At 45.8% G+C, this 25,782-nt stretch overlaps 1 protein-coding gene across 3 annotated transcripts in view; it reads left to right on the forward strand.

Annotated features, from left to right (window-relative positions):
• SQOR (sulfide quinone oxidoreductase) overlaps positions 1-25,782 on the forward strand; it is a 58,482-nt gene that overhangs the window by 4,186 nt on the left and 28,514 nt on the right. For 2 of the 3 annotated variants that reach the window (XM_032176298.2, XM_032176299.2), the window contains exons 2-3: positions 21,369-21,619; positions 24,374-24,544. In XM_032176298.2, the coding sequence (XP_032032189.2) occupies positions 21,386-21,619; positions 24,374-24,544 (405 nt within the window). In that variant the 5' untranslated portion in view covers positions 21,369-21,385. Of the gene's footprint in view, positions 1-12,188; positions 12,244-21,368; positions 21,620-24,373; positions 24,545-25,782 lie in introns of those variants that run through there. The other variant, XM_032176300.2, reaches the window with a different exon arrangement.

Consider the following 25,782-nt stretch of genomic DNA (forward strand, 5'->3'; position numbering starts at 1 on the left):
TGAAAAGCTGCCCAGATCTGGCTGGAAGCCAACTAGTTTTTCTTAATCCCAGCCTTAAAAATCTTTGTAACCCCAGATGTAGATGGTAATAACAACAAAGAAAAGTAGATCTAGCCAACCATCCCTGTGATTTACATTGAGAAAGTGCTAAATTGGGACAGGAGGTAGAGAACTTTGTGGAAAAAAACAAAACAGAACAAAAAAACCCTTGGAAATTTAGAACACACCAGGACTATCTATGTCTATAACTTTGGGAAGGGCAAATACTGTTGTTATGGACTCACCAAATTCATATATTGAAACCCTAACCCCCAGTATCTTAGAATGTGACTGTATTAGGAGATAGTGCCTTAGTTAGAAGTGGTGGTGAGCACCTGTAGCCCCAGCTGCTTGGGAGGCTGAGGTGGGAGAACTGCTTGAGCTCAGAAGTTCGAGGCTAGCCTGGGCAACATAGCAAGACCTTGTCTCAATAAAAGAATAATTAGCCAGGCATGGTGGCTCACGCCTGTAATCCCAGCATTTTGGGAGGCCGAGGTGAGCAGATCGCTTGAGGCTGGGAGTTTGAGACCAGCCTGGCCAACATAGAGGAACCCTGTCTCTACTAAAAATTCAAAATATTAGCTGGGTGGGGTAGTGTGCACCTGTAATTCTAACTACTTAGGGGGCTGAGGCATGAGAATCGCTTGAACCCGAGAGGAGGAGGTTGCATTGAGCCAAGATCATCATGCCACTGCATTCTAGCCTGGGCAACAGAGAAAGACTCTGTCTCAAAAAAAAAAAAAGGATAATTAAGTTAGGTCATTAGGATGGAGCCCTAATCCAATATGAATAGTATCCTCATATGAAGAAGACTCGTCAGGAGCACATGTGCACAGAGAAAAGGCCACGCAAAGGCACGGTGAGAAGGTGGCCATCTGCAAACCAGGGAGAGAGATCCCAGGAGAAACCAGTGTCATCAGCACCAAGGTCTTGGACTTTCAATCTCCAGAACTTTGAGAAAATAAATTTCTGTTCTAGACTTCATCTAGTCTATAGTGTTTTGTTATGGCAGCCCTAGAAAATCAATACAACTGGTTCTACCAAATGGACAATTGGTTTAAAAAAATGGCTACAACTAGGCACCATCTCTTTTAAGTCATGATCCCGACATGTCCATCACTTGCTCTTAGGATCTCTTACCCAACCTATGCAGAAGAGTCTCCCGTGTACTTTTCTTCTACAGACACCCTGTGTGGTCCCTAGGATCCTGCCTGAAGTTGTTAAAGCCATATTCAGCTTCATGATTTTGACTCTTAGGAAAAGAAAAACTTGGCCTCTTCAGCAAGTGACCTAGGTTAGCTGTTGTGCCATGTACATAGTAAGTACTTTATAAATGCATGGTGGGTGATGGGTGATGCTGTTGATGACCATCCTTAAATACCATGGGGTGACTCCCTTCTGATCATAATGAATCTCCACGTTTTGGCCCTAGCCCAGCCCTCTGGGAACTTTCATTCCGCCTAGCTGGGAACCAGCAGCTCTGGCCCTAGCTACATGAATGGAGAGAAAACGGCTATGTCTTTATGCTGGTACCAATTCCTGACTCTTGGGAGGGAGGGCTGCTTCTGGAAGTAGGGATTGTGGTGATTTCACTCTATGATAACTTTCTTATATCTTTGGCTATTTGTTCTAAGGTAGCCCATGATGACTCCATAGGAAAATGATGTGTTTTAATAACCACCATGTTTGGAGTATAGATTGTGAGAGCTCTTCAAGACAGTGCGGGTCTAGTAAATGTGGTTTTGTGTTTCTGTGAGCACGTAAATGATGCTTCAGATGGATGAGGGGCCATCTGAGTTTGGAGGAAAATCATGGGCCTTTCAAGGTCTAGGTGATCAAATCCAAGCTTATTTTGAATCATTGAGTAAGAAAGGTCTTTAGTGGCAACTAGACACGTCCACTTATTTTACACTCAGGGAAATGGACTCAAAATGGCTAAATGACTATCTCATGGTCTCACAATCTCTATTTCCTCACTTATAAAATGGGGATAATAATTCCCACCTCTCTGGTTTTTGTGAGTAATTATGTAAAGTGCATAGCACAATGCCTGTCACATATCAAGACTTCCACAAACGGTTTGGGGACTTGCGGGGAGAGATTGAGAGGGGTGGTTTCCATTCTAATTATGTTCCAGACCTGCTTATTAAAGCCTTGTTATTCTTTGCCACAAAAATTCACATCTCTCATCAATCTAAGGAGTTATTAGAACAAGTGTCCCCATTTGAAAGCCTGCTTGTGAACTTCCATTTTCCTTTTCTCATTTAGAGGATAGCAAAGTTTTAGAGAAGCAGGGGACCTTTGATGCCACCCAACCTGTTCCTTTATTCCATTGATGAAGAAAGCATGGCCCGAAGTGGGTCAGGATGAGCTGTACCTAGCACTCCCTGAACTGTGGTCCTGGGTCTCTTGACTCTTGATATGCCCTCAGACAAAGCTTCACCAGGAACGGGTCAGTGTCATCTAGCTGGACACAGGGGAGATGTGAGCTGTCTACACCTCATTCTGTCTCAACTATTAAAGGATTGAGTTTAGAGTCTCTCCAACTATGTCCAAATAGCAAATGTATACCTTGTAATTAGAGAGTGTTTTCTCATTATGGTAAGACCTCACACACTGGATTCCAAGGAATGATATGCGTGAGTGAAATGGCCAGTCCGGTTTACAGTGAACTCCTTGCATGTGAGACTGAGTGGAAATCCCAGTGCTCCTGAGGCTGATGAGTAATTTTAATGTGGTCATTTAACAAACTCAGGAAAACAAGTTCATCCCTGTTGTGTGACTGGGAGTACATTGATTCCACATCAGGCTTCTTTTCCCAGTGAGTCATGTCCTACAGTCTGCAGATGGGCACACACAGGCATGTACAGACTAGAAAGGAAACCTGAAAATTACCCGACCAGAGGCCAACTATGAGTGGTGGGGTTGAAGGGGAGTTAAGTTGTGCTTATTTATGTACTAGAACGTGAGAAGTCAGGCTCCCACTGGCTACAGCAAGCAGAAAAACAAGGTGTTCTTTTGTTTTTTTTTCCCTATATAATTCAGTCAAAACTGTTAACTTTCAGTTGAAATAATCCAATTGACTGACATATTTTTTCTTTCCTGGAATCTGAATGCAAGCATTTTCCTTATGTAAATATAATTTTTGTTTTCTGCTTAGCAATTTTATTGGTTTGGTGAAATTGTCAGTTCTCTTGTTGTAAGGCATTCTCTGATTGTAAAATAAGCATAGGCCAGGGTAATTTGTAGGAAATTTCTCAGGAGCAAAGGGAGCCACTGTTTCATTGTAAAGTCCTCATTAGCAACTCTTAATCAGTAACTCTGCAAAGAAAATTCCTACAGTTTTGCCCCTGAAGAGTGAGGGAACTAAAGAACCCCAGTGCAGTTCCCAGTCCTTGAATCATCAGAGAGCTATATAGATTGTTCCTGTTTCCCCGATGACTCAGTCCTGGCCCACTACTGGTGTACTTGCTTCACAGCTTAATATTTAAACAAGTGTTTGGATTTATAACAGCTCCAGAGGGAGAGTTTCAACATTGCCCTGCAGGCCTAAGTGAAGATTGCTCCATTTTCTTTATTTGTTAACAATATAGTAATCCAGTTCCTGAACACACCGGCAAGAGTAGCACTGCCATAACTCAAGAGGAGGTGTGCCAAGAGGAAGAGCACAGCCGCTATCCTTTCTCGGAACAACACTCATTCAGTTTTCAAGGGGGGTGCTTTCCTTCTCCCTCACAGTGCCTTGGACCTTTAATCCACTTTGAGTAATTCTAGTATTGCTACTTACATCCTGTCTTCATTATATTCACCTGAACAAGTGGATCTAATGTCATCGTTCACATTCTTCCTTCTTCTTTATCCCCTACAGCTGATTGTCGCAAAACTCAATGTGTGTCTCACATTCACACCCTTCATCTCTGTTCCCATTGCCCAGACCCCGCCCTCACTGTGCCTGAATTTCTGAAACAGCCACTTAATGGATCTTCATATTCCTGGTCTTTCCTGTTATAACAGACAGACTCTTCTTACCCATCACTGGCTGTGCAGTGCCTAGCACAATGCCTGGCATCTAGTAAACACTCAAAAATGTTGAACTCAACTGAATTGCTCCAATTCAGCCTCTCAACTTCCGCTGGGGACTCTTTCTAAATCCAGTTTTATTAAGACCTCCCAAGGGCTCTCACTGCCATTAGCAGTAACCACAGGCTGAAATGCACACCAGGGCTGAGCAGGTAACAAATGAACAACATAGGCTGAGTGAGGCTGGAGTGAACTGAAACCTTGTGCATGGTGGAGAAGACCAGTGACTGCTCAGCTCCAGCCAAGAGTTTCCATGTGAGAATGTGGGCTTAGTGTTAGAGGCCAAGAATCTGGAATATTTTTTGTCGAGATCTCCAAATTTTTTAATGTTGATGGCTAATTCAAAACTCAAGAAAAGCGCTGTGAGCCAAGCCAGCTCTGGCCTGCGCTTGGCCTGCAGGTTGCTGCTTTGTGACCCCTAGATCAAATTGCCATTGTCTAGGATTAAGCTCTCAGACCTAAACTTTAGTAACACATGCCTATCCAATCTTATTTCTCCCTCTTCCCAGTGCGCTAGACTGCCCTCCTTTATATCCACAGTTAGGAGATTCTCATTGCAAGTGATTCTACTTTCAAAATCTTGAACCCAACTGTCCAAAAGTAGCCCAAACAGGTCCCTGCCATAACTTCCCTTTTTCTGCTCACATAATTCCTTTTTCTTCAGCTGCCTAGATGTCAACTTTGACTTTTTTTTTTTCTTCCAGAAGTCTTTCCCACATCTCCTGAAATTATTCTCTCTTCCCAGCCTCTATCTTATCTGAATCTTTGTTTGCATTTCTAATGCTAACACCTAATTCAGGAGCTTATTGCTCACACCTGGACCACTCCAATAGTCTCCTAACTGATTTGTCAAAATCAGCCCATGTGAAACTGGTTTGGTTTCTCCTCCAACAGGAGGGTTAATTTGTTCCAACACCAGAAGATTCTCCTACTCAAAGCTGCCCCTTTGTGCGATCACTTTCCAGAACTTTGTTTTCCCATGTAAAGCCTCAATGCCCTAGCTAAAAGAGTGGGAGGGGGCCAGGCCTGGAGAAATTACTGTCTCTCAGCATGCATCCTTATATATAGTAGGCGCTCAATGAGTACTCGTGGAAACATTCTTTTTTGTTTTTGAGATGGAGTCTTGCTCTGTCGCCCAGGCTGGAGTGTAGTGGTGCGATCTCGGCTCACTGCAACCTCCGCCTCCCAGGTTCAAGCAATTCTTCTGCCTCAGTCTCCCGAGTAGCTGGGACTACAGGTGCACGCCACCACGCCCGGCTAATTTTTTGTATTTTTAATAGAGACAGGGTTTCACCACGTTAGCCAGGATGGTCTCCATCTCCTGACCTCATGATCCGCCTGCCTCAGCCTCCCAAAGTGTTGGGATTACAGGCGTGAGCCACCATGCCTGGCCTGGAAACATTCTTAAACAGCAGCAGAATTGTGACCATGCAGATTTCATGTAAGTCTATTTCATAAAGATACACTTACATATTTAGCATAGCTAAATTTTAAGTAATTTAATCGTGTATCATTTGTGTAGGTTAAAATTCTCCTAATAAAAATTCAGCTTAGATTATGTTTCCCGATTTTCAGTTCTGCAAACTTAGCCCCTATGTGATTGAGACAAATTCAGTGTAGGTATAAAACTGAATTTGCACATAGACTTATATGCTGCAGAAAACTTGTTTCTCACCTTCTTTTCTGAGCACTTCTGGCTGATGCCATCCTTTATCAAGGTTAAATGGATAAAATAGATGTGAAGATTTTTCTTGGTGGAGAAGATACCTTAAGTTTCAATAGAATGGAGGATAGTATATGACAAAGGAAAGGAAGGCCACGTGCTGCTGCTTCTAGAGCGGTTACTGCATTAAAAACTCAAACTGTACCTATGTTATTTAGTTGCAAAAATTTAGCTCAATCACCCACATAATTGTAACATTCTTCGGTAATATGTAATTAAATTGCATTTTAGAGACGGTGTCTTTTTTTTTTTTTTTTTGGTTTTTGAGATGGAGTCTTGCTCTGTTGTGCCCAGGCTGGAGTGCAGTGGCGCGATCTCGGTTCACTGCAACCTCCGCCTCCCAGGTTCAAGCGTTTCTCCTGCCTCAGCCTCCTGAGTAGCTGGGATTACAGGCACCTGCCATCATGCCTGGCTAATTTTTGTATTTTTTAGAGACAGGGTTTCACCACGTTGGCCAGGCTGGTCTTGAACTCCTGACCTCAAGTGATCCACCTGCCTCGGCCTCCTAAAGTGCTGGGATTACAGGCACGAGCCACCGCGCCTGGCTTTTTAAATGCCGCCTGACAGTTTAGTGGATATGTGAGGAGAAGAAGCCGAGCAAAAATTTGTTAAGCATGTAAAAGCTTCCATCTGACTGAACAGTTGGCACATGCATTTTAATCTAGATGTATTACAATGTATCTGGGATTTGTTTTAATCAAGTATGGTGAGGCCAACAGATCAGGAGGTGACTGCCATGAAGGAATAAGCTCTTACGTTTCCCTAGAAACAGGAGGCATAACACCCCACATGGGGCCGTATGGGAAAGCACCTGCGTAGGTCGGGGGCAGAAAAAGTGAGGGGAAAGAACAGGCAAAAGACTGTATTGTGAGGCAGGGGAAAGGGCTGGCCATGTTTGGGATTGGCTAGTTTGAATAATTTTAGAGTGCTCCAGGGTGCATGAGCTGCCTGTAGTCGTAGTTGTCTGATGCCTGACCCTGGAATAATCAGGGCAGAGGAAAATTGCCTCTTGGAGTGTAAAAGCCAGATAGAGGAGGTAGTTCAGAATATGGCTCTGGATTGATTGGTTTACATATCAAAGGTGTGGTCATAGGCAAGTCAGGCAAGCCATTTACCATCTCTCAGAGTTAGCTAGTCCTGGGAGGGGCAGTCTCTCTGGGATTAGCAAGGCCCCAAAATGTCAAACCGTAAAAAAAATACAGACAATTAAAAACAGAATTAATACAGCAGAACTCAGAATATTGACAGGCAGGGGAAACAGTTGCCTTCCTGGTTTCATGACGTATTTAATGCAGTGCCACTGATATGTGCTGTAAATATTATTGGACACATTACTTGCATGTATTTCAGATTAAGAGGAGATCATGCTAAGGAGCTCATTTATGGGCTAATGTTTGGCATTTTCTTGGCACCCAAAGTTGTGCTAGTCAGGTGACAGTAACAGTTTCCTTTTTGAGATATTTTTAGATTTAGACCTGCCTTCTTAGAGTTTAAGTCAGAGGGTGTGATGGTTAAATTTATGTTCCAGTTTGACTGGGCTATGGGGTGCAGAGAAATTTGGTCAAATGGTATTCTGGGTGTGCCTGTGAGGGTGTTTCTGGATGAGAGTAACATTTGAATGGGTAGATTGAGCAAAGCAGATTGTCTTCCCCAATGTGGGTTGGCCTTACACAACCAGCTGAAAGCCTCAATAGAACAAAAAGGCTAACACTCCCGTGAATAAGAGACAATCAGCCCTCCCTGCCCGAGTGTCTTGTTGGTGGGACATCGGATATTCTCCAGTGTTGAGACTCAACTGAAACATGGCTTGTCCTGTGTCTTGAGCTGGCCTTGAGACTGAAACTGTACCATAGGCTCTCCTGGGTCTTCAGCTTGCTGACTACAGATTTGGGAGTTAGCTTCTATAATCTTGTGAGCCAGTTTCCAGGAATGTCCTTCATGTAATAGGGAAATGATGTTGTTTGCTTTTTTTGCCTCCCTCATTCCTTTCACCTCCTCCAGTTAAATCTTGTTTTGACCCTTTATTGTCTGTGGGTGCAGGGAGTTTTCGCATGTTCCAGGAGGTAGCCAGGTTGTAACTAGCAAGCATTGCTATGTTTGTATTTCTGATACATTTTCTAAAAGCGATCTCAGAACAAAGGGTCCTGACTCACCAAGGATCCAGGTATTTGTTGTGATTTACTTTCTCATTCAAAATACATATTAGATATTGTATCTAATTTTGTATTTGTAATTTTGGGTTATGAAACCCCAAATTTGAAGCCCCAAACTGTATAGGCTTCAATGCCCATAAAACCCAGCTCTGCCCCTGCTTAGAGGCCTGCCCCTCTAGGAGACAGCATGTGGGGCTACCCAGGGATACAGGACTCTTCTATTTTGCCCTATCGCAGCAGAGAGGCCATCCCTGGAGCTGGAAGGTGCAGACTGGGAATTGCTCCTTCTCTGAATTGCTAGCTCCTGCTAATGCCTGCATTGCTGCTGCAAAGGATATTCAGAAAAAGTTGCTCATCAGAAAAAGAATTCATGCTAGCTCTGGCCCTGCTGCTGATGCATTGTGTGAAACCCTTGAGTGACCTCGCCTCTTGGAACCTCAGTTTCCCCATTTGTAAAGTGATATCAGTACTTCCAGTGTGGGCTCAGGTTTGGGCCCTGTGAATTGTAAAGCTCTATGCACATGGGAGGATGTATGATTATAAGTTGTGTTGCTATTACTTGTATTGCTAGTATCTTGCTATTATTGAAATATGCCCAAACCTTAACATTTCAGTGACTAAAGAGCAAAACCAGTGTTCACTCTGACATACTGTCCTTTTGATTTTTCATTCATTCACTCGTTTTAAGTTTTTATTGTGTAAACTTTCATCAAGCATGTACAAAAATAGACTGCCACAGGGAACATCCATATATATCCATCCACTGATTTCAAATTATTGCCAACTCCTGGCTCATTTTGTTTCATCCACACCCCTACCCACTTACGCCTCCTAAAACATTTTCAAGCAAATTCTGAGTCATTTCAACTATAAGAATCTCAGTGTATATTTCTAAAAGATAAAGACTCTTAAAAAATTAAATTAGTACTATTATTGTACTTTGCACTTCTCTGCCAAAAAAACTTAATTTCCTTCTTTTCAGTTTATTTAGTAAGCTAAAATTTAATAACAGGGAGGCCAAGGCGGGTGGATCACCTGAGGTCAGGAGTAGAAATTCCGTCTCTATTAAAAATATAAAAATTAGCTGGTGTTGTGGTGGGCACCTATAATCCCAGCTACCCAGGAGGCTGAGACAGGAGAATCACTTTAATCCAGGAGGAAGATGTTGCAGTGAGCGGAGATCATGCCACTGCACTCCAGCCTGGGCAACAGAGTGAAACTCTGTCAGAAAAAAACAAAACAAAACATATATTCACTCTCATCTCCCATCTCACTCCATGGGATTCAACCAAGCTACTTTTCTTTTTTTTGAGACAGGGTCTTGGTCTGTGGCCCAGACTGGAGTGCAGTGAGGCAATCTCCACTCACTGCAACCTCCTCTTCCTGAGTTCAAGTGATTCTCCTGCCTCAACCTCCCTAGTAGCTGGGATTATAGGAGCACACCACCACGCCTGGCTACTTTTTGTATTTTTAGTAGAGACGGGGTTTCGCACTGTTGCCCAGACTGGTCTTGAACTCCTGAGCTCAAGCGATGCACCCACCTTGGCCTCCCAAAGTGCTGGGATTATTTTATTTTCATTCAAATTTAAAGTGGGTTGGGCCAGGCCCGGTGGCTCAGGCCCATGAATCGCAGCACTTTGGAAGACCGAGGCGGGCGGATCTCTTGAGGCCAGGAGTTTGAGACCAGCCTGGCCAACATGGCGAAATGCCACCTCTATTAAAAGTAGAAAAATTAGCTGGGCGTGGTTGTGGGTGCCTGTAATCCCAGCTACTCGAGAGACTTGAAGCACGAGAATCGCTTAAGCCCAGGAGGCGGAGGCTGCAGTGAGTTGAGATCACGCTGCTACACTCCAGCCTGGGCAACGGAGCGAGGCTGTCTCAAAAACAAAATAAAATAAAATAATTTCAGCCAATAGGCATTTTTCTTGAATTATTAGATAGTTTGAATTAAGTTCTGTTGCTTAGTCATGTGACCTTAGGCAAGTTCTCTATCTCTACTCAAACCCTCAATTTTATCATCTGTAAAATGGGGATTGTATTATAAGGTTATGAGGAGTCTTTGAGACAGCACACGTATAACTGATAAAAAATAAATGTTAGTTATTATTTCGATATAGTTTTTTTTTTTTTTTTTGAGACGGAATCTTGCACCGTCACCAGACTGGAGTGCAGTGGCACGATCTTTGCTCACTGCAACCTCCGCCTTCTGGGTTCAAGCGATTCTCATGCTTCAGCCTTCCCAGTAGCTGGGATAATAGGCAGGTGCCACCACACCCAGCTAATTTTTGTATTTTTAGGAGAGATGGGGTTTCACCATATTGGCCAGGATGGTCTCCATCTCCTGACCTCATGATCCGCCCACCTTGGCCTCCCAAAGTGCTGGGATTACAGGCGTGAGCCACCATACCCAGCCAGAATAGATTGTTTTCCTACCAAACCCTGTCTTCTGGATTTGAAATAAGAAAATATTTGGTTAAGAGGTGTAAATAACTGATAATAGCATTAGGGCTGACTTAATTAATTAAATATGCCCAGAAAGCCCAAGTGGGAGGATTTAGTTGAGGAGGAGGAGGAGTTTTCCAACAGTCCCTCTACCTGGGCCCCAGGTGTAAGCCTGACATGTGCTGTGTACACAGTGCTCACTCATGCCCTGAGACTGGAAGCTACAGAGATCCAGACCAACAGCTCACAGTAAGCTTGGGCCGGGTCTGGCGGGAAGAACAGGGTAGGCGACAAGAGCTGGAGACTGTTGACTGTTTCCCTCTTTGATTTTGGAAGTGTTCTATAAAGGTGATCTGTTAAAGGTTGACCCTGTGGTTATTGAAACCCAAAGCAGAGTGGGCCCAGCCTGGCCTAGGCTTGAGAGGAAACAATTGTAAGTCAAAGACCCACTGTGTCCTCAAAAGCAAAAATAGCTGAAGGGTTGATGACAATCCTTGGCTTGGTGGATCTTTCATTAAGAATGCTCTGAGTCATTCTTGCTTAGCCAGCAGCTCTGAACTCTGCCAAGTGCCCTGGCTGCTCACAAACCATGTCATGTGACATAAGATTTAGGAAGCTTTTGACACAGGCAGTCTATTGCTTGTCCAGGAAGGGCTGTAGTGGAAAGGTATGAAGTCCTAAAGACTTGTCCAGACCAGGTCTGGAACCAGGGGCCAGTGATGGAAGTAGGGGATGCCCAGTCAGCTGTCTTATCTTTCAGTCAACAGGGACTTTACTTCTCCAGTTAGACTGCAGTCATACCAAAGCATTCATTCCCATCCTTTGAAGGAGGGACACAACCAATTTAGAATAGAGAAATTTTAATCTAACTTAAAAGCATAATACTACTTGATTATAAAATATATTGCACGTGACATTTGGTAAATGAATGTTAAATTTACCTTATTGATGTTTTTCTTTTTCTTTCTTCTTTTTTTTTTTTTGAGACAGAGTCTTTCTCTGTTGCCCAGGCTGGAGTGCAGTGGCACAATCTTGGCTCACTGCAACCTCCACCTCCCTGGCTCAAGTAATTGATTCTCCTGCCTCAGCCTCCTGAGTAGCTGGGATTACAGGCACCTGCCTCCATGCCCAGCTAATTTTTTTTGTATTTTTGGTAGAGACAGGGTTTCACCATGTTGTCCAGGCTAGTCTCGAACTCCTGGCCTGAGGTGATCTACCGGACTTGGCCTCCCAAAGTGCTGGGATTACAGGTGTGAGCCACTGCGCCTGGCCTCGCTTTTTTAGAATTGCTGGGGTAAGGGGGAATGAGAAGGTGGGACATGGGCAATTTTTATGCGTGTGTGTGTGTGTTTTTGAGACAGTCTTGCTGTCACCCAGTCTGGTGTGACCTCAGCCCACTGCAGCCTCTGCCTCCCGGGTTCAAGTGATTTTCCTGCCTCAGGCTCCCAAGTAGCTGGGATTACAGGTGTGTGCCATCACACCCGGCTAATTTTTGTATTTTTAGTAGAGATGGGGTTTCACCATGTTTGCCAGGCTGGTCTTTAACTCCTGACCCCAAGTGATCCACCCGCCTTGGCCTCCCAAAGTGCTGGGATTACAGGCATGAGCCACTGTGCCTGACTTTTTTTTTTTTTTTTTTTAACCTTTGCAGTGTGGTCTGGCTCTGTCGCCCAGGCTGGAGTGCAATGGCATGATCTTGGCTCATTGCCACCTCCACTTCCTGGGCTGAAACCATCCTCTTACTGTGTCCGGAATTGGTGGGCTCTTGGTCTCACTGACTTCAAGAATGAAGCCGCGGACCTCGTGGTGAGTGTTACAGTTCTTAAAGGTGGCGTGTCTGAAGTTTGTTCCTTCTAACGTTCGAATGTGTTTGGAGTTTCTTTCTTGTGGTGGGTTTGTGGTCTGGCTGGCTCAGGAGTGAAGCTGCAGACCTTCACGGTGAGTGTTACAGCTTATAAAGGCAGTGCAGACCCAAAGAGCCAGCAGCAGCAAGATATATGCCAAAGAACAAAAGAAGAAAGCGTCCACAATGTGGAAGAGGACCGGAAACGGCTGCCACTGCTGGTTGGGCAGTCTTCTTTTATTCCCTTATCTGGCCCCACCCACATCCTGCTAATTGGTCCATTTTACAGAGAGCTGATTGGTCTGTTTTATAGAGCGCTGATTGGTCCGTTTTGACAGGGTGCTGATTGGTGTGTTTACAAACCTTAGCTAGACACAGAGTGCTGATTGGTGTATTTACAATCCCTTCACTAGACATAAAGGTTCGCCAAGTCCCCACCAGGTTAGCTAGATGCAGAGTGCTGATTGGTGTGTTTACAAACCTTGAGCTAGACACAGAGTGCTGATTGGTGTGTTTACAAACCTTGAGCTAGACACAGAGTGCTGATTGGTTTATTTACAAACGAGCTAGACACAGATTGCTGATTGGTGCATTTACAAACCTTCAGCTAGACATGAAAGTTCTCCAAGTCCCCACCTGACTCAGGAGCCCAGCTGGCTTTGCTTAGTGGATCCCGTGCCAGAGCCGCGGGAGGAGCTGCCCGCCAGTTCCGCACCACGCGCCTGTATTCCTCAGCCCTTGGGCAGTCAATGGGACAGGGCACCGTGGAGCTGGGGGCGGCGCCTGTCAGGGAGGCTCCGCCCGTGCATGAGCCCACCGCGGGGGTGCTGGGGCATGGCGGGCTGCAGGTCCCAAGCCTTGCCCTGTGGGGAGGCAGCTGAGTCCTGGCGAGAATTTGAGCGCAGCGCCGGTGGGCCGGCACTGCTGGGGGACCTGGTGCACCCTCCGCAGCTGCTGGCCCGTGCTAAGCCCCTCACTACCCAGGCCTGCGGCGCCGGCCTGCTGCTCTGAGCGTGGGGCCTGCTGAGCCCACGCCCACCCGAAACTCGTGCTGGCCCGCGAGCGTTGCTGGCAGCCCCGGTTCCCACCCGTGCCTCTCCCTCCACACCTCCCGGCAAGCAGAGGGAGCTGGCTGCAGCCTGGGCCAGCCTGGAGAGGGGCCCCCACAGCGCAGTGGCGGCCTGAAGGGCTCCTTGAGCGTGGCCAGAGCCGACGCTGAGTCTGAGGAGGTGCTGAGAGCGAGTGAGGGCTGCGAGGGCTGCCAGCACGCTGTCACCTTTCACTACCTCAGCCTCCGAGGTAGCAGGAACTACAGGCATGTGCCACCACACCCATCTAATTTCTTTTTTTGAATTTTTGGTAGAGATGGGGTTTTGGCATCTTGGCTATGGCTGGTCTCAAACTCCTGGCTTCAAGCAGTCCTCACACCTGGGCCTCCCAAAGTGCTAGGATTACAGGCATGAGCCACTGTACCTGGCCTTGATTTTTTTTTTTTTTCTTTTTTTTTTTTTTGAGACGGAGTCTCGCTGTCGCCCAGGCTGGAGTGCAGTGGCGCGATCTTGGCTCACTGCAGGTTCCGCCCCCTGGGGTTCATGCCATTCTCCTGCCTCAGCCTCCCGAGTAGCTGGGACTACAGGCACCTGCCACCTCGCCCGGCCAATTTTTTGTATTTTTAGTAGAGATGGGGTTTCACTGTGTTAGCCAAGATGGTCTCAATCTCCTGACCTCGTGATCCGCCCGCCTCGGCCTCCCAAAGTGCTGGGATTACAGGCGTGAGCCACCATGCCCGGCATGGCCTTGATTTTTAAGTGTATTTCATCTTGTAAGAATGTAGAGATGAAGTGGCTGCTTTCTCCTGTATCATTGGTAGTTAATTCTAATTCTTCTCCTTCTCCTCCTCCTCCTTCTCCTTCTTCTTCTGTCTTTTTTTAAAAAACAGACTCTCACTCTGTTGCCCAGGCTGGAGTGCAGTGGCATGATCTCAGCTCACTGCAACCCCGGCCTCCTGGGTTCAAGCAATTCTTGTGCCTCAGCCTCCCAAGCGTGTGCCACCATGCCTGGCTAATTTTCGTATTTTTAGTAGAGAGAGGGTTTTGATATGTTGGCCAGGCTAGTCTCAAATTCCTGACCTCAAGTGATCTGCCCACCTTGGCCTCCCGAGGTGCTGGGATTACAGGCGTGAGCCACCATGTCCTGCCAATAGTTAATTCTTATTTCTTAAAAAAGCTGTATGTTTCAGGCTATCTTCTGAGGAGACTAAGAAATCATATGAGATTTGTGCTCCTTGTTGACAGAAGTTTTCAGTTTTCTATTTCTTCTCTGCTGACTTTAGGGTCCAGTTTGGTCTTCCATTGATTGATTGATTGATTGATTGATTGATTGAGACAGGGCCCCACTCTGTTGCCCAGGCTGGAGTGCAGGGGTGTGATCTCAGCTCACAGCCACCTCCACCTCCCAGGTTCAAGCAATTCTTGTCCCTCAGCTTTCAGAGTAGCTGGGATTACAGGCATGGGATACCACGCCCCACAGGTCCAGCTAATTTTTTCTAGTTTTTGTAGAGACGAGGTTTCACCACGTTGGCCAGGCTGTTCTGAAACTCCTGATCTTAAGTAAGTGACCCGCCCACCTCAGCCTCCCTAAAGTTTTGGGATTACAGGCGTGAGCCTCCTTTTTTTTTTTTTTTTGCCTTCTCGTTAAGATTGTGTGGCTGGCCGGGCATGGTGGCTCACACCTGTAATCCCAGAATTGTGGGAGGCTGAGGCGGGTGGATCACTTGAGGTCAGGAGTTCAAGACCAGCCTGGCCAACATGGTGAAACCCCATCTCTGCTAATAATACAAACTTAGCTAGGTGTGGTGGCGGGCACCTGTAATCCCAGCTACTTGTGGAGGCCAGAGGCAGGAGAATTGCTTGAACCTGGGAGGTGGAGGTTGCAGTGAGCCAAGATCCAGCCTGGGTGACAGAGCAAGATTTCGCCTCAAAAAAAAAAAAGAAAAAAGAAAAAAAGATTGTGTGGCTGTTGCTTCCTTCAATTGTATCTTTCTCTGCTTGTTGCTATTAATTGGTTTAGGTCAATGTCAGAAATTCCTGTTGGTTCCTAAGTGATGTTTTCTGATGCCACTTCTAACATCAAATATATGTTCTCTTTTTCAATACCAATCAATACCAACTAGGTGCCCAATAATTCAATTCAGTTGTGGCATTAGCTCCCGGAGTTAGTGGAGGCCCCGTAGTTTAAAGCTCAGTCCCACAAGACTGCCCTCACTTCAGACGCCAGCAAGGCAGGGCATCTGCTGCTGGCCCCAAGGGGACCCACACCTGTGTCTGGCTGACTACAAATTCCAAGGCTCCCATGATCCATCCTCTTCAGGTTCTATAATCAGCTAGAACTACTCAAAGAACTTAGGGGAACACTCTACCTCAGTTTACTGGTTTAGTATAAGGGATACAGCTCAGGAATGGCCATACGGAAGACACATACAGGGCAAGGTAGCAGGATGGTGCAGAGCTTCCAGGCCCCCTCTGGTCACACCACCATCCAGCACATCAGTGAGTTCGCCAACCCGGAAGCTCTTGTCTTGTTGTCTAGCTCAATTTCCAGCCCCATTCTCCCTCCCAAGGTTGGAGGTGGGGCTGAGAGTTCCAACCCTCTAATCGTAGTCACATGTTTGGTTTTTCTGGTGACCAGCCCCCTCCTGAAGCCATCTAGGGATCCCACCTTGAGTCACCTTACTAGCATAAACTCAGGGACTCATTATGAAAAACAAATGACACTTCCATTCCTCAGGTTATCCCAAGGGTTTTAGGAACTTGGAGCTAGGAACCAGGAACAAAGACAGAATATGTTTTATATTACACCATGGTTTAAAAGTGGCATTTAGGCTGGGTGGGGTGGTTTATGCCTGTAATCCTAGCACTTTGGACAGCAAGGCAGACAGATTACATGAGGCCAGCCTGGCTAACATGGTGAAACCCTGTGTCTACTAAAAATACAAAAATTAGCCAGGCATGGTGGCATGTGCCTGTAATCCCAGCTACTCAGGAGGCTGAAATGGGGAAATCGCTTGAACTCAGGAAGTGGAAGTTGCAGTGAGCCGAGATCTCCCCACTGTACTCCAGCCTGGGTGACAGAGCAAGACTCAAAAAAAAAAAAAGTGGCATTAAAAAATTATGATTCTGCATTATTGCCCTGGTTTGTTTCTGGTCTTTGACATTGCATCATGCTCCACCTTCTCCATAGGCAGGGTTGGATTATGGTTCTGAGTTTTCTGATTTGTATGTTTAGGTGATGTTACATTGTTAGAATTAGAAAGTAATTGAGATTTTTGGGCATTTTGAAACTTGGACATTTCCTCTAACACATTCTGTTGTGTTTTTGAAGTTGTTTCTTAAGTTGGAAAGTGAAATTTGACTGCAAAGTTCAGGACATTCTGCTTCGTGACTGTTAATGATGTCGATAAATCTGGTTCAGAGGACTTTTTGTTTATAAATACGGAATCCAGGAATAGGCTATGGATAATTAATGAAATAAAGCAGAAGTAGCCTTCTTGGCTGAGTGAGGGAAATATTTGTGTAAATTTTCAAGAGAGGAACCATGAAGTATTAGACTGGAAGGGAGCTAGTGAAGTGGCTACGTTGACTGGCGTGTATACCCATGGTTTGTCGTCTTGCACCAGGAAAATTTAGGACACGGACACACACAATGAGTTTCGGAGTGGAGGTTTAATAGGCAGAAGAAAAGAGAAAGAAAAACAACTCTCTCTATTGAGAGAGAGAGAGGTCTTCTGAGTGGAAAGATGTGGCTGGTGGTGGATATGTCAGATTTTATAGTCAGGTTGGTGGAGGTGGTGTCTGATTTACATAGGGCTCACAGATTGGTTTGATCGGGTATGATGTTTACATACTGCATCAGGAAGGCTGGCCTCCCCACCCTCATTTTGTTATGCAAATGAACTTTCCCCTCAGTCGGGACCATCTTGTCTGCTCCTTACTGTACACATGGCTGACAAAGCAAAGGGAAAATGGAGCCGCCATCTTGAACATGATCGCCAGCATCTATGTCTGCAGCTCGATTTTACAGGCTGCTCTTTGTTAGACAGGAAAATGATTTGGGGCTGCTTTTCATTAAAAGGAAAACCTTACTGAGGACTTCTATACCGTCACTATCTGCCTAAGTAAATTTTTCTTAACTCTTGTATCACTTGGAGGCCAAATAACCTCAGACAGGGTGGCTGGAAACCAGAAACTTAGCCAGGCCTCCTCCTAGATTGCTCCTCCTGCCCCTGCCCCATGGGGCTCTTTCTCTGGGGCTTTTTCCATGGGGATAGATATAGTGTCAGGACCATGAAAACATGATTTTTCTTTTCTGGAAAGTGAGAAGTTTTGCTCTGATTCTATCATTCTGTGGACATTTAGAAAGAAAGGCAGGATGTGATGACTGGGTACACACCATAAAATATCTTCTTCCTTCCGTATGAAACATCAATATCTTACTTGGTGATTTCTTCTTCTCTTCAATCTAAAAAAAATCTATTTGAGTAAGTTTTAAAATTTAAAATGTACAGTGTATTAAAGAAAATTTGAGAAAAGTACACACAAAGAAGAGGAAAAATAATTATAATCATATTAAAATCATTGCTAATATTTAGGTATCAGTACCATGAAAAATGGTTTCCCTTTTCTGGGAAGTTGTAGAAAGTATAACTTCTATAATCAGCTAGAACTACTCAAAGAACTTAGGGGAACACTCTACCTCAGTTTACTGGTTTAGTATAAGGGATACAGCTCAGGAATGGCCATACGGAAGAGACATACAGGGCAAGGTAGCAGGGTGGTGCAGAGCTTCTTTTTTTTTTTTTTTTTTTTGAGACAGAGTCTCGCTCTGTTGCCCAGGCTGGAGTGCAGTGGTGCAATCTTGGCTCACTGCAACCTTTGCCTCCCGGGTTCAAGTGATTCCCCTGCGTCAGCCTCCCCGGTAGCTGGGACTAGAGGTGCACGCCACCATGCCCAGCTAATTTTTTTTGTGTGTTTTAGTAGAGACGGGGTTTCACTGTGTTGGCCAGGATGGTCTCGATCTCCTGACTTTGTGATCCGCCCGCCTCGACCTCCCAAAGTGCTAGGATTACAGGCGTGAGCCACTGTGCCCGGTCGTTTTTTTTTTTTCCCCCGTTTAACATTATCACACAAGCATTGTTTTGTTGCTGTTGAGACGTATTGTTCTAAAGATCATAGAGATAGTATGGTGTAGTGGTTAAAAGCAGAGGCTCTGACACCAAAATACCTGGGTACAAATCACAGTCCACCCATGGGCTGTATAACCTTGAGAGTCACTTAACTGCTATCTGCCTTAGTTTTACCATCTGTTAAATGGGAATGATAGTGGTAGCCAACTCACAAGTTAAATGCTTATGTAAAGGACTTAGTAAATGTTAATTATCATCTAAAGGAAGATTTTATTAATATTATTTATTTATTTTGAGACAGGATCTCCCTCTGTCCCCAGGCTGGAGTACAGTGGTGAAATCACAGATCACTGCAGCCTTGACCTCCTGGGCTTGAGTGATCCTTCCACTTCAGCCTCTCTAGTAGCTGGGTGTACCACCATGCCTGGTTAATTTTCTTTTTTTTTTTTTAAATAGAGATGGGGTTTCCCCATGTTTTCCATGCTGGTCTCAAACTCCTGGGCTCAGGTGATCCCCCCTTCTCAGCCTCCTAAAGTGCTGGGATTACAGGTGTGAGCCACCATGCCCAGCCAATATTAATGTATGTGTATAGTAGAGACTTTTATAAAATACGTAAAAGCCAAAGAAATCAAAATCACTCATTATTCTAAAACCCAGAGAAAACCACTTACCAGTGTTAAGATTTTGGCTTTGCTTTTTCTAACACATTTTCTCTTACATAGTTGAGAGAATATTGCATTTCTAATTTGTATCCTGATCATGGTGTAAACATTTTATTTTTATATATATATATATATATTAATCCTTTTTTTTTTTTTTTTGAGACAGAGTCTCACTCTGTCACCCAGGTGGGAGTGCAGTGGCACGATCTCAACTCATTGCAACCTCTGCCTCCTGGGTTCAAGCAATTCTCATGGCTCAGCCTCCCTAGTAGCTGGGATTACAGGTGCACACCACCACGCCTGGCTAAAAAGTTTTGTATTTTTAGTAGAGACAGGGTTTCACCATATTGGCCAGGGTGGTCTTGCACTGCTGACCTCAGGTGATCCACCTGCCTTGGCCTCCCAAAGGGCTGGGATTACAGGTGTGAACCACCACGCCTGGCCTATATATTCCTTATTAACATAATTTTAAAAGACTACAGAAATCATCTTGTGTTCCATATTTTAGTTAACCTTTCCCCAGTGTTTTGATATTTGCATTGCTGTCTGTCCCCATATTAAAGTGGTGACCTGAGCCTTCCCTGGCCTGTGTGGAGCCTGCAGTTTTTTGTTTTTCTGTCCCCAGGACATAATTAGCCCTAATCCACAAACCAGTTAACAGAGGGGTGACCAGATTATGAATACATTTGGGAAAAACATCTGCGTAGTGGTTTTTCTTCTTCAGTATTAGAGGTTATTTCCTTGGATTAGATTCCTAGAAATGGAAATGCAGGATCAAAGGGTAAGTTTCCAGAAGGGTTGTATTGACTCCAGACTCCTGGAAACACTGTATGAGCCTGTCCTACTTACCGTGGGCCTCCAAATCCCCTTCCTACAGCTCTAGGTTGCTTCTCAGATCTGAAATATTGAAGAACTTGTCGGGGCACCAAAACTCTGGAATAAAGTTAATCTTAACAGCCCCTTGGCTCCTCTTTCCCATTCCCTATTATTTCCCCCCCACTCCAAGGCCTGCCTTTCTTTTTATAGCCCCTTTGCCCTCTCTGCTTTCTCTAATCCCCTTGTGCAGGCTTCCTCTTCTCCAGTCGGGAGGGGGGAAATAATGTAATTAAGTCATTTCATTAATAAGTTAGTAACTTTAGCAGCTAGAAGTGTTAATCCCCAGCTGGACACTTGCATTTTAATAAAGGGTTCTTGGAGCAGTGTTGAACCCTAAGAACTGGACTTGACGGTAGGATTTGGGGCACTGTCATACCCAGGGAGTGAGATATCATGAGCCGGGGCCACTCAGGGTTTACGAGTGGATGGGGTCCTGGATGTCAGGCCAGCTTTGTGCATGGGGTGAAGCAAAGGTCAGTCTCTGAGAAGCCTTAATTTCCTCTCTGCCAAAGCACTCACTGCTCAGAGTAGAAACAGGTTTTCTTAAAGGTAAAGTGAGTCTCTCGGAGGAACCATTAAGGAGAAATTGTTTACTGAATTGGATGTAATAAAAGACTGGTCAGCAGCATGTGCAGATTCCTCCCGTAAAATATAACTTTATGATACCAGGCAGGGCTCCTTTTATGGCTTTCCAAAATCATCTGGTTGAAATTGCTAGAGGTGTGGAGGGCCTTCAGTTGTGTGTCTGTAGCCAGTGATTTGATTACATTGTATTTCCCTGGGCAAGCAGAGCCAGGAGGCCTCTGGATGGGGGCTGAGGCCTTGATTGCCTTGGTGGGTACTCTGAGTTGCAGAAGGTAGGTTTCTTGCTAGACGCTTTCTGTTTCAACAAGGTCTCAGGTGCCTTTTACTACAAGGAATGTTGTAGGTCTCTATTTGTGGACTCGTATATCAGTTTTAACGGACTGAAAACCCAAAGAAAGCGCTGGGGAGTGTGCCTCAGTGGAGAATGGGCCAACAGCTGGATACAACCAGATGGTGCCCTAGATCGTACGCATGGACAAGGATGGGTACAGACTGGTTATTAGGAAGGACTTAAAGAGTTGGGGAACCTGATTCAAACAAAGTCCTCGATAGCCTGAATGTAGGAGGAAGGGGAGAAATGGAAAGTGTAGTCAATTGATAGCTACCAATTTGGTGCTCTCAGGAGACCTTGGGACCATAGCTGGTGGGGAAAGTGGTCTTGAGAGATGATGGGGACCAGCTGGAGCGGGCCAGATGCTGGCCTCCCTTCCTCCTGGAAAGAAAACGCTTTAGTCCCATGATGGTTTCTACCTTGGCACTCACAGCCCTGTCTCTTCCCTTCCAGCCTGGTCCTGCCTGAAGATGGTGCCGCTGGTGGCCGTGGTATCGGGGCCCCGTGCCCAGCTCTTTGGCTGCCTGCTCAGGCTGGGCACTCAGCAGGTCGGCCCCCTTCAGCTGCACACTGCGGCCAGCCACGCGGCCAGGAACCATTATGAGGTGCTGGTGCTGGGTGGGGGCAGCGGTGGAATCACCATGGCCGCCCGCATGAAGAGGAAAGTGGGTGCAGACAATGTGGCCATTGTTGAGCCCAGTGAGGTAAGCCTCCCCTTTTGAGGGCCTAGGGGTGTGTGTGTGTGTGTGTGTGTGTGTGTGTGTGTGTGTGAGTGTTCTGGGGTTGGGTATGACTATCAAGCAATGGGTCTTCATGTGTCCACGTTAGGGCTTCTCCTGGGCACAGAAAGCAGCCTATCTGGAAGGACTGGGAGGAAGTGGAGGGAAAGAGAGAGGGAGGACAGATCTCTTGACTTTTAGTGTTCTCCTCTGTATTAGTTTCTTAGCTACAAATTGGGTGGCTTAAAACAACAGACATTTATTCCCTCACAGTTCTGGAGGCTAGAAGCCCAAAACCAAGCTATGGGCAAGGCCACACTCCCTCTGCAGTCTGGGTGAGAGGGATGGGCAGGCGGCTTTGTCTCATGCCTCTCTCCCAGCTTCTGGTGGTTACCCTGAAATCCTTGCCACTCCCTGGCTTGCAGCTGTGCCACTCCTTTCTCTGCCTCCGTCTTCACAGAATGTTCTCTGTGTGTCTCTGTGTCCCTGTGTCTTCACATGACCCTCTTATAAAGCCACCATTCATTGGATTTATGGCACACTCCGTTCAAGAATGACCTCATCTTAATTTGATTACATTTGCAAAGACCCTATTTCCAAATAAGGTTACATTCCTAGCTACTGGGGTTAGAACGTCAACATCCTTCTTTGAGAGAGACACAGTTCAACCCACAACACTCTCCCAATGCCAACCTCTTGCCCAGAGGAAAATCAATGGCCACTGCACTTGCCTATCTGTTCCTGTCTGGAGAAGGGATGATGAGCTGGGGAGCAGGGAGGCCTCTGGAAAGCTGTCAGTGGGCTTAGAAATTTAAATGCAAGGGCAGATTATAAGGGAGAAAAGGTAGCTGACACTAGGAGGGAAGACTGAGCGAGGCACTGTCTCACAAAAAACATGTTAAGATTGTCCAAAAGCTTCAGAAAAATATTCAAGATTTTTGGTGGTGTGCCTAATGTTTCCTGTGGAACTAGGCATGTACCGGTTGGGAGGTGAATCCTTGGGAGGAAAAAGCAAAATGGATCAGGTGCCTGTTTCAGGGGGAGGTCAGGACAAGGAAGACATACTCCTTTTCAAGATTTGTCCCCAGTAGGGAATAACGTTAACCAGGGCCATGATTTGAGAGGAAACTAGGGGGCAGTCTCTATCATTTTCCTTTTTAAAGTGGCGTCTGTTCAATTCAGGAACCTCACTTTAAATGACAGTGGTCTGAGAGCTGTGTCAGGTGGCCACTGTTTCTGGTATATGTTGTATTTTAGCTAATGCATGGGCAGGTCTCCCAGTCGGGCTTCTCTTTGTAAGGAGACTGGCTCTTCTGGGACCTGGGCACAATTCAGGCGGCCAGAATCAAATTTGGCCTGCCCCGTGAGGAAGTGCAGGACAGGAATTTCTGGAAGGAGCTGCCAGAGCCCCAGGCTTGGTACTTTCCCTGCTGAGTCTGGTTTAGTGATAGCTGGAGCTGATGTTCATGGTCTCAAAATAAAAGTTGAGTTTGTATTTTTGCTCCTCTTACTGTTCAAGATGGACTGGCCATTGATGAGCTCTCATAAATGGAGACCTCTGTCTTCCTCCTCTTGGATCACATTATTGGTTGTAGGGAGAATGCAAAGTCATTCCTGGTGTCCTCTTCACCTCTCTGTGGGTGTTGGCAGTGCTGGCCAGCCACTTTGAGGCATTTTGACAATATTGAGAGCTCTTGGTCCCCAGTCTACTCTAAGTGGATTGGAATTCTTAGCGGCCATTAAACAAATCTGCCCTTTGCCCCTGTGTCCAGAACTTTCACAACTAACTTAGATCAAGAATGGACTGTTGCCAGGCACAGTGGCTCAGGGCTGTAATCCCAGCACTTTGAGAGGCTGAGGAAGGCAAATCACCTGAGGTCAGGAGTTCAAGACTAACCTAGGCAACATGGTGAAATGCCATCTCTACTAAAAATGCAAAAGTTAGCCAGGCGTGGTGGCACATGCCTGTAGTCCCAGCTACTTAGGAGGCTGAGGCAGAAGAATCGCCTGAACCTGGGAGGTGGAGGTTGCAGTGAGCCAAGATCGCGCCACTGCACTCCAGCCTGGGTGATTGGGCGAGACTCTGTCTAAAAAAAAAAAAAAAAAGGACCATCTGAAGCAAGAAAACTCCAGAAGATAGTGAAAGTTTGGGTATGCATTGCATTGTGGAGTAGGATCTGGTACTTATTGTCTTTGAGTGTAAAATCTCTGAGTCTCTGAGAAAGTAGAAGGGCTGATCAGGAAACACAGCCCTCACTGGGCTTGAGAAACACAGTTGGAAGTTAATGAAGTTTAGAGGACCCCTGGAAGGGGCTGTAAACTTTCCAGACTTACCACTGTCTCCACATGCTCCTGAGGAAGCATATCTAGGCTGCTGGGCTTAATTTTTAAAATATTTGTTCACATGAAGTATCCATAATATGTGTGTAGATATGCACGTGTATATAACTGTATGTATTAAACACCAAATCAACTTTCAGCAATACAGAATGCAGTGGTCACTAAAGATAGTTTATAGCTTTTCTGATGATCTTGGAAGAACTCTTGTGTGGAGTGACTGTCCTTCAGAGCTTACCGTACTAGGAGATGCCTAATAGAGCTAACTTTGTGGAGACTTTTCCATACGATGCTCTAAAGGTCAGGAGGGAGTGATTGAGAGAATCTAGCTCATACTGTTAGCTATGGCCCCTTTTGATCAGTGTCAAATTGCAATAAATCTTCAAATACTTTATTTCTCAGAGACATTTCTACCAGCCAATCTGGACACTGGTGGGTGCTGGTGCCAAACAATTGTCCTCATCTGGTCGTCCCACGGCAAGTGTGATTCCATCTGGTGTAGAATGGATCAAAGCTGGAGTGACTGAGTTGAACCCAGACAAGAACTGCATCCACACAGACAACGATGAGAAGGTAACCACTGGGGCCTTTGGATTCTTTGTTAATCTGACAGCTTGTATTAATGTGCAGCCATCTTAAACTGGATAGCCTTGTGTTGAAAGAGCGGTATATATGCATGCGTGTGCATGAACGTATGTGTGTTGAATACTGCACAAGATGGCAGGGTGTGTGGTAAGTGGAGGATAGATGGAAGGACTGAGTGATATTGAGTTAATAAACAACTAAGATAAGTATTTGTTGAACACCCACTGTGCACCCTATTGCTTAGTATAGTATCTTGCACCTGAATGTTTATCAAAGCATTTGTTTATATGTTGCTACATGTTAAAACAGCAAGCAACTTCCTCCTTCTCTTCTTCTGAAGCAATCAGATTTTCTACCTGACGCTTAGCCTCCCAGAGCAATAGGATGCCGGAAAATATCCATCCAGCCACCCTAGGGGGCGCTCTGCCAGAACTGTAGGGGAATCCTGTGACTGAGGTTCACGCCAGCGTTAAGGAGAATTGTTGCTGGAGCTTGAGGCTCACAACTGCTCGGCACCTTTTAGAAGTCTCCCACCCTCACCACTCAGGGGTCAAAGCTTTTCAGCAGTGGCTGCCCCATGTTTGATTGAGGTGTTAAGAGCAGGATGGTGGAAGGCCTGCTCAGAAGCCATCTGCAGCTTTCTTTTCCTTCACCTGCTGCTGAGTCCAGGGCAGGGGCAGGCAGTGCAGCCACCGTGCTCTGACCTGTTCCAGGCTCCTGTGGTTTTTGGGCTCCCAGGGTGTTACTGGTCTTAATCCTCTGCCCCTTCCCCCTTCAACTGGGGACTCTGGCATTTTTATGGAATTGTAGAATCAGAGTTGGGTGAGGATCCTAAAACGTTTTCAAGTCCAACCCTTCCTCCAACAGAGATTCATCTGCGAAGACGTTATTTTTTTTGAGACAGGGTCTCACTTTGTCACCCAGGCTGGAGTGCAGTGGTGCAATCTTGGCTCATTGCAATCTCCACCTCCTGGGTTCAAGCGATTCTCCCACTTCAGCCTCCCCAGTAGCTGGGACTACAGGGGCGCATCACCATGCCTGGATAATTTTTGTATTTTTTGGTAGAGACGGGGTTTTACCATGTTGGCCAGGCTGGCTCGAACTCCTGACCTCAAGTGATCCACCTGCCTCAGCCTCCCAAAGTGTTGGGATTGTAGGGGTGAGCCATCGCGCCTGGTCTGCTGAGGCACTCTTAAGCTTTTTTTTGGGTCATGGATCTTTCTGGG

The sequence above is a fragment of the Hylobates moloch genome, unplaced genomic scaffold (assembly GCF_009828535.3).
Source record: "Hylobates moloch isolate HMO894 unplaced genomic scaffold, HMol_V3 SCAFFOLD_14, whole genome shotgun sequence".
Classification (NCBI taxonomy): Eukaryota; Metazoa; Chordata; class Mammalia; order Primates; family Hylobatidae; genus Hylobates; species Hylobates moloch.